This window comes from Gambusia affinis, linkage group LG17 (genome assembly GCF_019740435.1).
Source record: "Gambusia affinis linkage group LG17, SWU_Gaff_1.0, whole genome shotgun sequence".
NCBI lineage: Eukaryota > Metazoa > Chordata > Actinopteri > Cyprinodontiformes > Poeciliidae > Gambusia > Gambusia affinis.
The window spans coordinates 8,188,070-8,201,226 of record NC_057884.1 but is presented as its reverse complement, the minus strand read 5'-3'; the positions used below and the strand labels follow the sequence as shown (position 1 = coordinate 8,201,226).

The 13,157-nt window shown below is 41.4% G+C and overlaps 1 protein-coding gene across 1 annotated transcript; it reads right to left on the bottom strand.

Moving 5' to 3' along the window:
- Nucleotides 1–7,224: 7,224 nt before the first annotated feature.
- On the bottom strand, nt 7,225–13,037 carry dolpp1 (dolichyldiphosphatase 1). The gene is made up of 8 exons (XM_044143946.1): nt 12,892–13,037; nt 12,176–12,276; nt 11,956–12,040; nt 10,957–11,056; nt 10,549–10,647; nt 8,955–9,083; nt 8,756–8,845; nt 7,225–8,641 (listed from the first exon to the last, which is right to left on the bottom strand). The coding sequence occupies exons 1-8, from the start codon at nt 12,965–12,967 to the stop codon at nt 8,605–8,607; spliced, it is 717 nt and encodes a 238-aa protein (XP_043999881.1). The 5' UTR covers nt 12,968–13,037; the 3' UTR covers nt 7,225–8,604.
- Nucleotides 13,038–13,157: the final 120 nt, after the last annotated feature.

The window sequence follows — 13,157 nt, the reverse complement described above, 5'->3', positions numbered from 1 at the left end:
CTCGGGGAACATTGGCAGTGGCCGAGAGACCAACAGGACTCGCTATGAATCCCTGGAGGGCAGCCTGTAGATCAACAGGACTCGCTACGAAGCCCTGGAGGTCAGCCTGGAGATCAACAGGACTCGCTACGAATCTCTGGAGGTCAGCCTGGAGATCAACAGGACTCGCTACGAATCTCTGGAGGTCAGCCTGGAGATCAACAGAACTCGCTACGAAGTCCTGGAGGTCAGCCTGGAGACCAACAGGACTCGCTATGAATCTCTGGAGGTCAGCCAGGATACCGACGGGACTCGCTACAAAGCCCTGGAGGTCAGCCTGGAGATCAACAGGACCCGCTACTAAGCCCTGGAGGTCAGCCTGGAGACCAACAGGACTCGCTATGAATCTCTGGAGGTCAGCCAGGATACCGACGGGACTCGCTACAAAGCCCTGGAGGTCAGCCTGGAGACCAACAGGACTCGCTACGAATCTCTGGAGGTCAGCCTGGAGATCAACAGAACTCGCTACGAAGTCCTGGAGGTCAGCCTGGAGACCAACAGGACTCGCTACGAATCTCTGGAGGTCAGCCTGGATATCAACAGAACTCGCTACGGAGTCCTGGAGGTCAGCCAGGAGACCGACAGGACTCGCTACGAATCTCTGGAGGTCAGCCAGGAGACCGACAGGACTCGCTACGAATCTCTGGAGGTCAGCCAGGAGACCGACAGGACTCGCTACGAATCTCTGGAGGTCAGCCAGGAGACCGACAGGACTCGCTACGAATCTCTGGAGGTCAGCCAGGAGACCGACAGGACTCGCTACGAATCTCTGGAGGTCAGCCTGGAGACCAACAGGACTCGCTACCAATCTCTGGAGGTCAGCCTGGAGATCAACAGAACTCGCTACGAAGTCCTGGAGGTCAGCCTGGAGACCAACAGGACTCGCTATGAATCTCTGGAGGTCAGCCAGGATACCGACGGGACTCGCTACAAAGCCCTGGAGGTCAGCCTGGAGATCAACAGGACTCGCTACTAAGCCCTGGAGGTCAGCCTGGAGACCAACAGGACTCGCTACGAATCTCTGGAGGTCAGCCTGGAGATCAACAGAACTCGCTACGAAGTCCTGGAGGTCAGCCTGGAGACCAACAGGACTCGCTACGAATCTCTGGAGGTCAGCCTGGATATCAACAGAACTCGCTACGGAGTCCTGGAGGTCAGCCAGGAGACCGACAGGACTCGCTACGAATCTCTGGAGGTCAGCCAGGAGACCGACAGGACTCGCTACGAATCTCTGGAGGTCAGCCAGGAGACCGACAGGACTCGCTACGAATCTCTGGAGGTCAGCCAGGAGACCGACAGGACTCGCTACGAATCTCTGGAGGTCAGCCAGGAGACCGACAGGACTCATTTCTCTGGAGGTCAGCCAGGAGACCGACAGGACTCCATTAATCTCTGGAGGTCAGCCAGGAGACCGACAGGGGACTCAGCTGAATCTCTGGAGGTCAGCCAGGAGACCGACAGGACTTCTGGAGGTCAGCCAGGAGACCCTCCTGTTGTCCATTCCACTGCCACCGATAATCAAGTGTGAAGCCTGGAGCCCTTATGACACTTCTTTACTTAAAAGTAGAATATTTCAGTCCAGTATCTGAGAGTGTCAATACAGCCTCCGATCGCACGTTTCAATATAGGCGCCTGCTCTTGTGGCTGTTCTGAAACTGGCTGGATGTTTTCCTTGGTTTCTTCTTCTGATGTCTCCTGGTTCAGCTGTTCCATTTTTTTCCTCATACAATGGTTCAGATTTTCTAATTCAAGCTGCAGCACAGTGCGCATATGCTCCGAGGCAGCGCTTTTCTCCTCCACGGCAGCCTTTTCCTGCTCCAAGGCGTCGATTATTTTCTCCAATGCTGAGCTTTTTTGCTCCAGAGCAGCGCATTTCTGCTTCAGACGCGTTTATTTGCTCCAAAAAGAGGTATTTCTCCTCAAAATAGATTTTTTCACGCTCAAAAAAGTTGCCTTCCTCTTCCAAGATGTCGTTTACCTGCTTTAAAGTAAAGATTTCCTGCTTCAGGGTAATTCTTTCCTTTTCCAAGACAGTGATTTTCTGTGCCATGTCGGTGTTTCTCTGCTCCAGGGTGGTGTTTCTCTGCCCTAGAGCAGTTTTTTCCTGCTCCAAGGAGTTGTTTTTCTGACCGTGGGCAGTGTTTTCCTGCTTCAGGGCGGTGTTTTCCTTCTCCAGGGCGGTGTTTGCTTGCTCAAGGGTGTTGCTTTTCTGTCCGAGAGCAGTTTTTTCCTGTTCAAGTTTATTGTTTTCCTGCTCCAGTGTATTTCTCTCCTTTTCTAAGGCAGTGATTTTCTGCTCCAGGGTGGTCATTTCCTTCTCCAGGGAAGTGTTTTTCAGACCCTGAAGGGCAGTGTTTTCCTGCTCCAGTTCAGTGTTTTTCTGACCCAGGGCGGCGATTTTCTGCTCCAAGGCAGTGGTAATTTGCTCCATTGTGGTGGTTTTCTGTTCCAGAGCAGTTTTTTCCTGCTCCAGAGTGGTGTTTTTGTGCCACTGTCTGGAGTTTTCCTGCTCCAGGGCTTCAATTCTTTTCTCTAAGTCACATATTTCCTGCTCCAAGGTGGCGTTGTTCTCCAACAGTGCGGTACATTCCTCCTTCCGGGTGGCCATTCTCTTCTCCAAGGTCTTGTTTTCATCCATCAGGGCGTAGTTTTCCTTCTCCAGGCCGAACTTTGCTTGCTCAAGGATGATATTTTTATGTTTTATATAATTTTTTTTATGCCCCAGAGTATTGATTTCCTCTTCTAAGGAAGTGATTTTCTGCTCCAGTGTGGTGTTTTCCTGCTCCAGCGTGGTGTTTTTCTGCTCCAGGGCACTATTCTTTTGCTTTAAGGCAGTTTTTTCCTGCTCCAGTGTATTTCTCTCCTTTTCTAAGGCAGTGATTTTCTGCTCCAGGTTGGTCATTTCCTTCTCCAGGGAATCGTTTTTCAGACCCTGAAGGGCAGTGTTTTCGTGCTCCAGTTCAGTGTTTTTCTGACCCAGGGCGGCGATTTTCTGCTCCAAGGCAGTGGTAATTTGCTCCATTGTGGTGGTTTTCTGTTCCAGAGCAGTTTTTTCCTGCTCCAGAGAGGTGTTTTTGTGCCACTGTCTGGAGTTTTCCTGCTCCAGGGCTTCAATTCTTTTCTCTAAGTCACATATTTCCTGCTCCAAGGTGGCGTTGTTCTCCAACAGTTCGTTACATTCCTCCTTCCGGGTGGCCATTCTCTTCTCCAAGGTGTTGTTTTCATCCATTAGGGCGAGGTTTTCCTTCTCCAGGCCGAACTTTACTTGCTCAAGGGTGATATTTTTATGTTTTATATAATTTTTTTTATTCTCCAGAGTATGGTTTTCCATTTCTAAGGCAGTAATTTTATCCTCCAGTGTGGTGTTTTCCTCCTCCAGGGCACTATTCTTTTGCTCTAAGGCAGTTTTTTCCTGCTCCAGGGTATTTTTTTCCATTTCCAAGGCAGTGATTTTCTGCTTCAGAGCAGTTTTTTCTGTCTCCAGGGTGCTGTTTTTCTGCGTCAGGGTATGTTTTTCCTTTTCTGAGGAAAAGGAAAAACACCCTGTTTTCTCCAGGGTGGTCTTGTCCTTCTCTGGGGCAGTGTTTTCCAGACCCTGAAGGGCGGTGTTTTCCTCCTTCAGCGTGGTGATTATTTGCTCCAGGGTGGTGCTTTTTTGACCCAGGGCAGTGTTTTTTCTCTCCAAGGCACTATTCTTCTGCTTCAGGGTGGCGATTTTCTGTTCCAGATTGGTCTTTTCGTTTTCCAGAGCAGCGTTTACTTGTTCAAGGGTGGTGCTTTTCTGCCCTACAGCAGTTTTTTCCTTCTCCAGGGCAGTTTTTTCAATCTCCAGGGCAGTGTTTTTCTGGCCCAAGTCGGTAGTTTTCTGCTCCAGTTTGTTGTTTTCCTCTTTTAAAATTTTGTTGAGGTCGAACACCTTTTTAAAGTCCTCCTCTTTCTCGCTAAGCAGCATGTCTTTCTCAACCGTGGCTTTTTGTATGTTTGTAAGTTGGATCCTCAACTCCTCATTTGATTTTATTAGAGTCTGTCTCTCTATTGACATCCTATTGACTTCTTTCAGGATCCGTTGGAGCTTTAGGGTCTCTCTTTCTAAGGCTTGTTGTTCACAAGCAGAAGTCGACGGCATACCGCTTTCACTCATTGTTTGTTGTTTTTTTTCTTGACAATTCCAAAAACTTCTAAATGTTTTTCTTTATTGGTTTGTTAAGAGTTGACTTGAAAAGCTTTCCGTTTCAATCTTTAGTTCGGAGACAATCCTTCTATTTCCTCTCGCTCTCTCGTCTGAAATGGTTATGACGGTAGATTTCAAGAGTGCAGCTTTTTGATGCACTCCAGTGCATCACTCTTTGTGACATCATTTCGTGTGATGTCACAAATTGATGTCACCACCTCAGCAGAACAACTAGAAAACTGCTGAAGTTTGAATCAAAACAAACTTTATGGCTGAATGCAGCTCGGCTTAGCTGATGGCTATTGGAGACAGTTGAGCTGGTAACATATCTCCAAGGCTAAAATACGCACTTGAGAGACAGCGACTCTTGAGGACAATGGACTGGCACAGCAGGATACCAACGGTGAAAAGGAAACATTAAGCCGAAAACAGAAAAAGGGAAGCACGGCGGGCCTGTTGACCCAGATGATGCCAAGGAAGCCGCTAATTCGACTCCTTTCTGGCCAATGGTAATTACTGAAATTCGTGGTTTGGGTAATGTTATCATTTACCAAAACTATATGAGTTACAACAACATTTAATTTCCCTTTGGGATCAGTAAAGTTGAATTTTTAAGGCAAAATTTTAGCAATTTTTTTTCCTCTTTTTGTACAGGTTCTAGTGAAAATAACTTAATAAGAAGACAAAAACTGACCAATATGCAACTTTTAAGCAAGATATAGAAGCTTGTTTAAGTAAATAATTCCTTAAAATTGCTGAAGAATTATTAGTTCGATTGACAGAATATGATACTTAAAACAAAACATTTTTTCCCCAGTTATAAGTGAAATAATCTGCCAATGGAACTAGTATTTTTTCATCAATATTAAGGAATCACTGACTTAAAACAAGCTCCTATATCCTCCTGAAAAGTTACTCATGAGTTAGTTGTGGCTTATCTTAAGTGTACTAAGATGTTTGCACAATAAACTAGACTAAAACTACTTGGTAAGATTTAGTGTTTTTGCAGCGAGGGAGCTGAAAACAATTGGAAATCATTTTTATTTCCAAAAGATGTGAAAAATTATGCTAAGTTATGCACTAAAATAGGGCATACTGAAGTTCATAGTTATAATGTGGCAGGGTGCTCCATTGTGGTGCTCTTCTCTGGGCCTTTTCCCTTCATAAAGAAACTTTCCAAAGACACCTGATCTGTTTCTTACTCATTTTGCTGCTTATGGCTCCACGTTTGTGCGCAAGACGTAACCGAGAGAATCCGGTTGAAGGATTTTCAAAATAAAAGATCCTCCAGACTCGGATAATACGTTAAACGGAAATATTTAATTATTTCTTGTGCGGGCCGGTACCAACTGGTCCATGGCCCTGGGGTTGGGGTCGACTGCTTTACGTTACAGGGTTTCCCCCAGATAACTTGCTAGGTTTGAAACGCCTGCCATGTTTTTGAGTTAAAAGCTGTTAAAAGTTGACAGGAAATTTGAAAATATCCCTGGATAACTATGTGTTATTGGAAGATTAATAAAGTCTTAAAAAATGCAAACATTAAAATAAAAACTAAAGTTAGTAGGTGATAGTTAGCCTTGTGGGGGTCCACGTAAAGCCTGGTGACCCACCAGGCTTATAATACTCTGAGGAAAATCCTACATCAGTAAAAACATCATGCAGTCACTAATTATGAAGTAGGCAAGAAGCATTATATAATGAATCATCAAGCAAATACACATCCAATACGTTGAACAACGTTAAACTTACAATTCATCAAAGGCAGCTCTAAGCAGGTGGACTTTTAGCCTGATTTAAAGGAAGTCAGTGTTTTGGCCTTTTTGGCAGTTTTCTGGACGATTTGTCTGGATCTTGGAGTAATTTCAGTTGGCCGGAGCTTCTTGGGGAAGGTTCACCACGGTATCACGGTTTCTCCATTAGTGGACAAAGACTCACACTGTGGTCCACTGGAGTCCCAAAGTCTGAGGTCTGATTTTTTTTAAAAACTTGTCCCAGACGGACAGGCCAGCTTGGAAAAGGGTTTTGTCCCTTTATGAATAAAATTGTCAGTTGAATAAAATAATTTGACTTTGGCTACTCTTTGAAGACATTGTAAATATCTTTATTTTAGGCCACCTGCCTAAAATAAAGCTCTGAGTCATTTTTTGCCAAAAGTGATTTATTGTTTTTGTCTTTTTTTTGTTTTGTTTTGTTGCCTAAAACATCTTTTGGAAAAAAGAGTTGCTGATTCCTAAGCCACTGAACCCTGGAGAAACAAACTCCTTCACTGAGTAAAAATAAGTTTAAATTTAAATCTGCTGGCCGTATGATTCATTTGAAGTTACAAGTTGAAGTTGAAGGTAGTTCACTATTAATCTCTATGCAAAGTTATCTGTCACATGCAAACATCTGTGTTTGAGCTGCTGCTTGCCTGATTCTGTATGGTGTGTTGGAGTAGTCATAGCACTAAGTGAGACTAGTAACAATTGAATACAAATGGATTATTTTTCAGCTTTTTATTCATAAAACACTTTTAAAAACCATGCATCTTTTTTTCCCTCCGTGTCAGAATTAAGCATTACATTAAGTTGCCTTTTTTTAATGGCAGGATTTTCAAAGGCCATATTTCCTATGATACCACAAATTCAGACAGCAAGAGAGCACCAAACATGGGGCCACAGAGATAGAAGTCCGTGTCCTTTGACTAGACATTAAAAAAAAGTTATCTTAATGATCCTGATGGTTTTTACTGTTAATGGAGTTGAGAGTTCAAATACTGTTTTAAACTAAAGCCTAAACTCAAGCTGGTTTTTACTATCCTTGCCGCATAGCTTTTCCCCCCAAATTTATTTATCGTTTTTTGTAATTACACTTTGCAGGTGGGGGAGCAGCACATGCATTATTTCTGCTGGTAAAATCAAAACAAAAGTGGACTTGTACAGTACTGTACTGACAATGAAATCCATGTGCAAAGAGTTAAAAACGTTTGCAATAGGATAGAAAACTTTATCAAAGTAGCACACTGAACTCATGTCTTGTACATAAACACATTTTTATTCAGCCTGATAGAGGTTACACATGAAAAAAAAATTCTAAGAGAACTACTTCCCTTTGTGAAGCTAATGATATGACTGTTTTAATCAGCTTCATATCCCCATTTGACAGCTTTCAACATTAGCTGCCGTAGGCTGCGAGGAAAAAGCATAATCACATGCTACAACTGACCTGAGGCGTGTTTTTAAATCTTTCTTCAAAAAAAAAAAAAATATCCCCCATCATCAGTTATGATTAAACACTAGGTGATAAGGAATGTTATTTTGGAAATGCAGATAAAAATAAAATTTCTCTGCAGCAGCAGAAAGCAAGACAAGAAATTGAATATTTAAAAAAAACAAAAGAAAACCGACCCCCAGAACTTTGTTCCCAGGTTGCTACCGTATATGAGGCAATACCAAAGAAAAAAATAAACCTTCGCACTCCAAAGTAGCTTTAACACCAATAACTCAAAACTCGCTGCTGCGATTCAGTCTCACAACCCTCCGACAAAGAAATGCAAACAGAAACTACATCTGTGGTAATCAATATTACAGAAGGTCCGTTACGATTTACAGTGCCTGCAGATCAGCTTTGGAGCCTAATATTAGGACTGATTCAAAGACACAAAGCAAAGACTTGTGAGAAAGAAGAAGGGGAGAATCTTAACATGTAACTAGTGTTAGTCCTTAACTTGCAAATTTCACAAAGTGCAAATTTTTATTTATATTACATAATGACCAATTTCAGAAATTGCTCATTTTCTATTGTAGAAGAATGAAAAATGGTTAATTCCACAAACTACCAATAGAGCTGTAACCAGCCACCCCTCCCTGCTTACTAACCCGTTATCCAATGTAAAAGTACAAAAAAAGAAAAAGAAAAAAAGAATTAGTAAATACATGCTGTTATGACGCTCATCAATATGCTTGTAACTTGATCAAAGCCTCCATTTTGGCTCTTCGAATCTCTTACAGTAAACCGTTACTGTCAGCGTGTGTTTATAGTTAAAATATATTAATCTATCATTAAATAGTATGCCTCTTGCACAGTCTTGCATGCACTGAAGAGCTTTTTTGGGCAAGCTGTACAAGAGGGGAAGGCGTGTGGACGGACGTACTCAGGCTGTAGGCTCCGGGTTCAAGTCCGGGATCTCGTTCTCTACCTGGTGTACGGTTTTTTTTTTTGTGTTTTTTTTTTTTTTTTTTGCCCAACATTCTTTGCAGCCAAGTCGGTCTAAAAGATGATTATTCTCCAGTGTTTTTTTTTTGTTGTTGTTTATTTAGCTTCTGTTTGTGTGAGTGTATGAGAATGTCTGTCTCTGTGTGTGCGTTTGTGTGAAGTGTGGGTCTAAACGGAGGTTTCACAAAGTGCTCTGCAGATCACTGAAGTTTTGTTCCAAGCTTTCGTTGTCTGTTTCTGAAAGAACAGAAAAGAACAGTTTATGTTTTCATAGGTTTCCAGGTAAATGAGGCAGACGGATTTTAAGGACAATCATTTTAAATTGCCTGTTCTGCTCTGGCGTAGCCTTACCTTGCCTCTGATCTGGTCACCGTATACTCAAACCATAAGATGTTGGGAATCAAGCTTGTGTCTCGCACCAGGAAGTACTCTGATATTGGCCTGTTGAACGTAACAAAGTCAAATAACATTATATTAAATGATCCAACTGCTCTTGCAGCTGATTAGTTGATCAAAAATGTGATGACAGGAGAATTAAATATTCACTTACCATGCTGCAACTTTGGGGAATAAAGGTGTCAGCACCTCTTGTGTGAAAAAGAACCAGATAATGGCCATTGTACTGCCAGTCACTGCCCCATAGAAAACCTGACTCCAGGTGTGATACAACAAGTAGACCCTGGAAATGACAGAAGGGGGGTTTCATAAGAAAAAGAATCTTGCAACATTATTAATATTGCTGGAAGAGAGTCAGTTTGGCTAAGAGGAAATGTTACCAGATAAGGACACATTTTAAACTAACCATTAAGCTCCATGCACACCTCAGTCACCACCGACAGGACACTTACAAACATGCTATGCAAATTTTGCAAGAATGATCACATAATACCATTGCCTAATCACATGCTACACTATGCAGACACACCATCTGCAGTAAGATTCACTCAACTTGGAAAGTTGAGCATTAAAAGTCACTCCAGAGGAAAACCAATGCAGCCCATTTTTATTCACTCAGACATTTCGGTGGACTCACAACTGAGAAGGTAAGGTTGTCGGATAAATTAGAGCACAAAAAAAAGGCACATTGATTTCAACAAAAGTAGTACATATAAAAAGAAATGCTTTTTTTTTTTTAATACTCCACTTTCACTTTCACAGAAAGGAAGTAGGACACCAAGAATGGGAGTGGATCCAAGGAATATTTAGACAACTATGTCATACTTTTCTTTTCCTACTCAGCTTACACCTGAAATCATAGTCCACACATTTCTTTACGATGTAATATCAATGATACAACTTTCATCGACCTATAAAAGGAAATTCTCGCTATACTAAAACAGGGAGGCAATCTTTAGCAACATACGTACTTCCTCAACATAATAGGACTTTGTATCCCAAAATGTGAAACAATTTGCATAGAAATGTGATTTCTATGCAAATAAAGCTAGACATAAAAACAAAAAGTTATTACTGTAAGGAAAGTAGTTAGGTGAAAGGGACAGATTTTATAGTATAACGAACAGAAAATTTTGATATATATATAAATAAAAATACTAAAACATGGATTAACAGATAATTCCAATTATTTATCTCCAATTAATAAACCTGATACAAATATGAATAAAATGCAAATTGAGTATTTTTCAAAAATAACCTGCTCTGTCTTTAAAAGAAATGGTTAAGTATCTAAAACTATTTCTGGAACTAACAAGAGAGATGAAGCATGAAACAAATGATCACGTTTAGTTTTGTGACATATATTTAGTGTGCAAGGCCGCATGGTCGGTAATTTTTGGGCTGCACATGAACATCTGCCAAGTCTGTCCTTGGGGAAATGATGAAATCTATGTCACAATGACCTATACCAGCCTCAGCAGATGTGAAAGCCAAATAATTTGAATCTTGTTTCCCATTTATAACCCCCTCGGAAGATTTGCTCCTGACTCAATAAACAGCGACTTCAGAGGGAAATTTGATGAACAAACACTTCATTTCTTTAAGAAAAATTATTCAACGTCACAAGAAAATACTATGTTAATAATTATAACAATGACTTGTTCATGTTCTTCCCTTTTCACATTAAACTCACAATTTAGGACATCCTAGAGATTTAGAGGAAGAAGATGACGGGATGATATGCTTACCTGCTGTATGAGACGGATGACGCCATGCCCAGCAGGACGATTGACAGGACGTGCCTCCACAGCAGGTCCACACATCGAGCATTGTTTGTCTGATGCATCCTGAAAATGATCAGTTCACACCATGATATCCTTCCTCGTGTTAAAGTAAATAAATGATCACAAAAATGTTGTCAGTAGCGTACTTCAAATAATAACACATACCCTCTAAAAGTTAAAAACAAACAAACAAACAAAAATGTGCCAAGACGAGTAATTGAGTATCATACAATGTTGGTGAACACTGGGTTTTAAGTTTACTGTGTTGAAAACTGATTTCAGCAGGTTAACGCATTACGTTAATCCTAAATTACAAATCTCAGCCACATGACCTTAAAACCCAGCCCAAAATGCAGACACAAACAAACTTACCTTAAATAAAGAAAAAGAAAGAAGTAAACAACGAAGAACCAGATAAGCTGGGAATGATTCGAGGGCATGCCGTACTCGGCATAAACGGTTGTATGAGCTCCTAGAGAAAGAAAATATAACAAGAAAAATAATGAAATATTTAAAGTTTCGGCAACCATTGAGGTTCTTAAACACATACAATAATACGAGCCGAAATCTAATCTGTAATTTGAAAATAATGTACAGAGTAGCAAATCCCAGAGTAAGCAGCTCATTGAACTTTATGTCTTGGTGAATTCAGCCCCTCACAAAAAATGCATATTAGTATCACCATGACACTTAAAATCTTTCAAAGCAGGAATGGCTTAAGGCTTAGTGGTTTGTTAAAGAACAACAACAAAAACAGCAGCAGCATGATTAAGATTAGAGTAGATGGGAAGATTGACGGTGCTAAATACAGGACAATCCTGTAAGGCAACTTGTTAAGAGACTGGAAACTAGAGCAAAAGTTCATCTTTTAGAGAGACAATGACTGTAAAAACACAGCCAGTCACAATTGAATGATTTAAATTAAACCATGTCGGTGAGGTAAAATGTCACAGTTAAAGTCCTAACCAAACACCAACTGACGATATCAAAGAAAATATATTCTGAAAAATATTGAAAACAAAAAAAACATACCACTTTTCAGTTATTTTATTTATACAAAATGTTGAAAATGACATTTTCCTTTCACTTCATGTATTCACCGTTTTAAGCTCTTTCCCCATTGTTTGTAGTTCTGACAAAATGTGAGGAAACCCCCCCACTCCCTGAATATGAATACTTTCCTAAGGAACTGTACACAAATCCTATCCTCTTGTAACAATTTAAAAAAAGAAAACCTGAATGCTGCTAGGGGTTATAATACTTAAATGTCATCAGAACAAAATCATCTCATCATGTACATCATTCATAATTAACATGATGTTTTGCCAAGTCCTGGCAGAGACAAAGAGAAAAACTGGTTCCCTCTCTTACCTGCACAAGGGCGCGGCTCTCTGAGAATGTGCTTGAGCACCCAGTTCACTCCTTCATTTAGAAGGACTCCAGCGAAGAAGGAAATCTGTAAAAGGAGGGGAGAACCCAGTCAGTATATGAGGGCTCTCACCCACGTACTTCTGCCCTGCTTCTTTACACATCTGTTCAGGTACCTGAGAGACCCATTACCACCTTCACAGCAAACATGAACACTACTTACCGTGTGCAGTTCCCGTTTAAACACTATGAGAGTGACAAAGCCCACAAGAATAGCTACGGGTAGGAGACTAATGTAGGCCAGCAGTTTTCCCGTGAGATCCCCTGAAACAGAATTAATAAGAACTGATGTTCAGGACAAAAATAATAATAATTAAACATTCGTATGGTCCAGCACTACCTGAAACTGAATAGTGAACAGAGACCAGGTAAGACGCGCATTAAGTTTTTATTAAAGAAACTCGGGGAAATAATTAATTTTAATTCAGGTGAATTGTAGCTGTTAAGATCTTTTAACACAAGGCCATGGAGCTTTATACGTTAGCAGCAGTCCTGGTAATAATGCTATACGTGGAAATGGCTAATAGCTCCCAGCAAACTATAACTTGTATGCTTAAATAAGAAATATTGAAGTGCTGTCAAACATATGTTACAGAGCACTGCAAATACATTTTAATTTACGAAGGGGATAGCAAAGCTCATGTTAAAAGAGCTAGCAAGTAAGCTAGCCGTCATTGTGAACACTGCTACAAACTGCGCATGCGGAAATGTCTCACAATTTCGCAGCCCCCGGTGTGCCGGGTGTTGACCAAAGGCTCACAATTTGGCAGCTACTGAAGGCTGTGTCCATTCACTAGCAAACAAACCCGCTCACGCTGTTTGGAAATTTTCAAAAGCGACGAACGTAGTCGATACACAAACACTCTGAGTTTTACGTACCCTCGGGAAACTCTACGTGTGTCACTGATATAGCCTGCCATCGAGGTGGTGCCGAGCACTGCTCTTCCAACGCCATCTTACCCGGACACAACCGGGGCAGTTTAGTGACACGCCCCAAAAACGGATCCACCCAATGAGGGGACGAGCCGTGTGTTCAAATATACCCCGGCAGCAATGGATATGTCCAATCACCGCCACGGTCTGGTCAAGAGGAGAATTATTGAATGGAAAAAAAATGTGATGGAAAAAAAAAATCACTTGGCAAC

What these genes read in the sequence shown, in the direction of transcription:
- dolpp1 (XM_044143946.1), bottom strand. Translation starts at nt 12,967, where the DNA reads ATGGCGTTGGAAGAGCAGTGCTCGGCACCACCTCGATGGCAGGCTATA. An exon ending in AGAGCCGCGCCCTTGTGCAG is followed by an intron (nt 11,057 to 11,955) that starts GTAAGAGAGGGA and finishes TTCTTTCTCTAG; the next exon opens with GAGCTCATACAACCGTTTAT. An exon ending in TCATCCGTCTCATACAGCAG is followed by an intron (nt 9,084 to 10,548) that starts GTAAGCATATCA and finishes TGTCATTTCCAG; the next exon opens with GGTCTACTTGTTGTATCACA.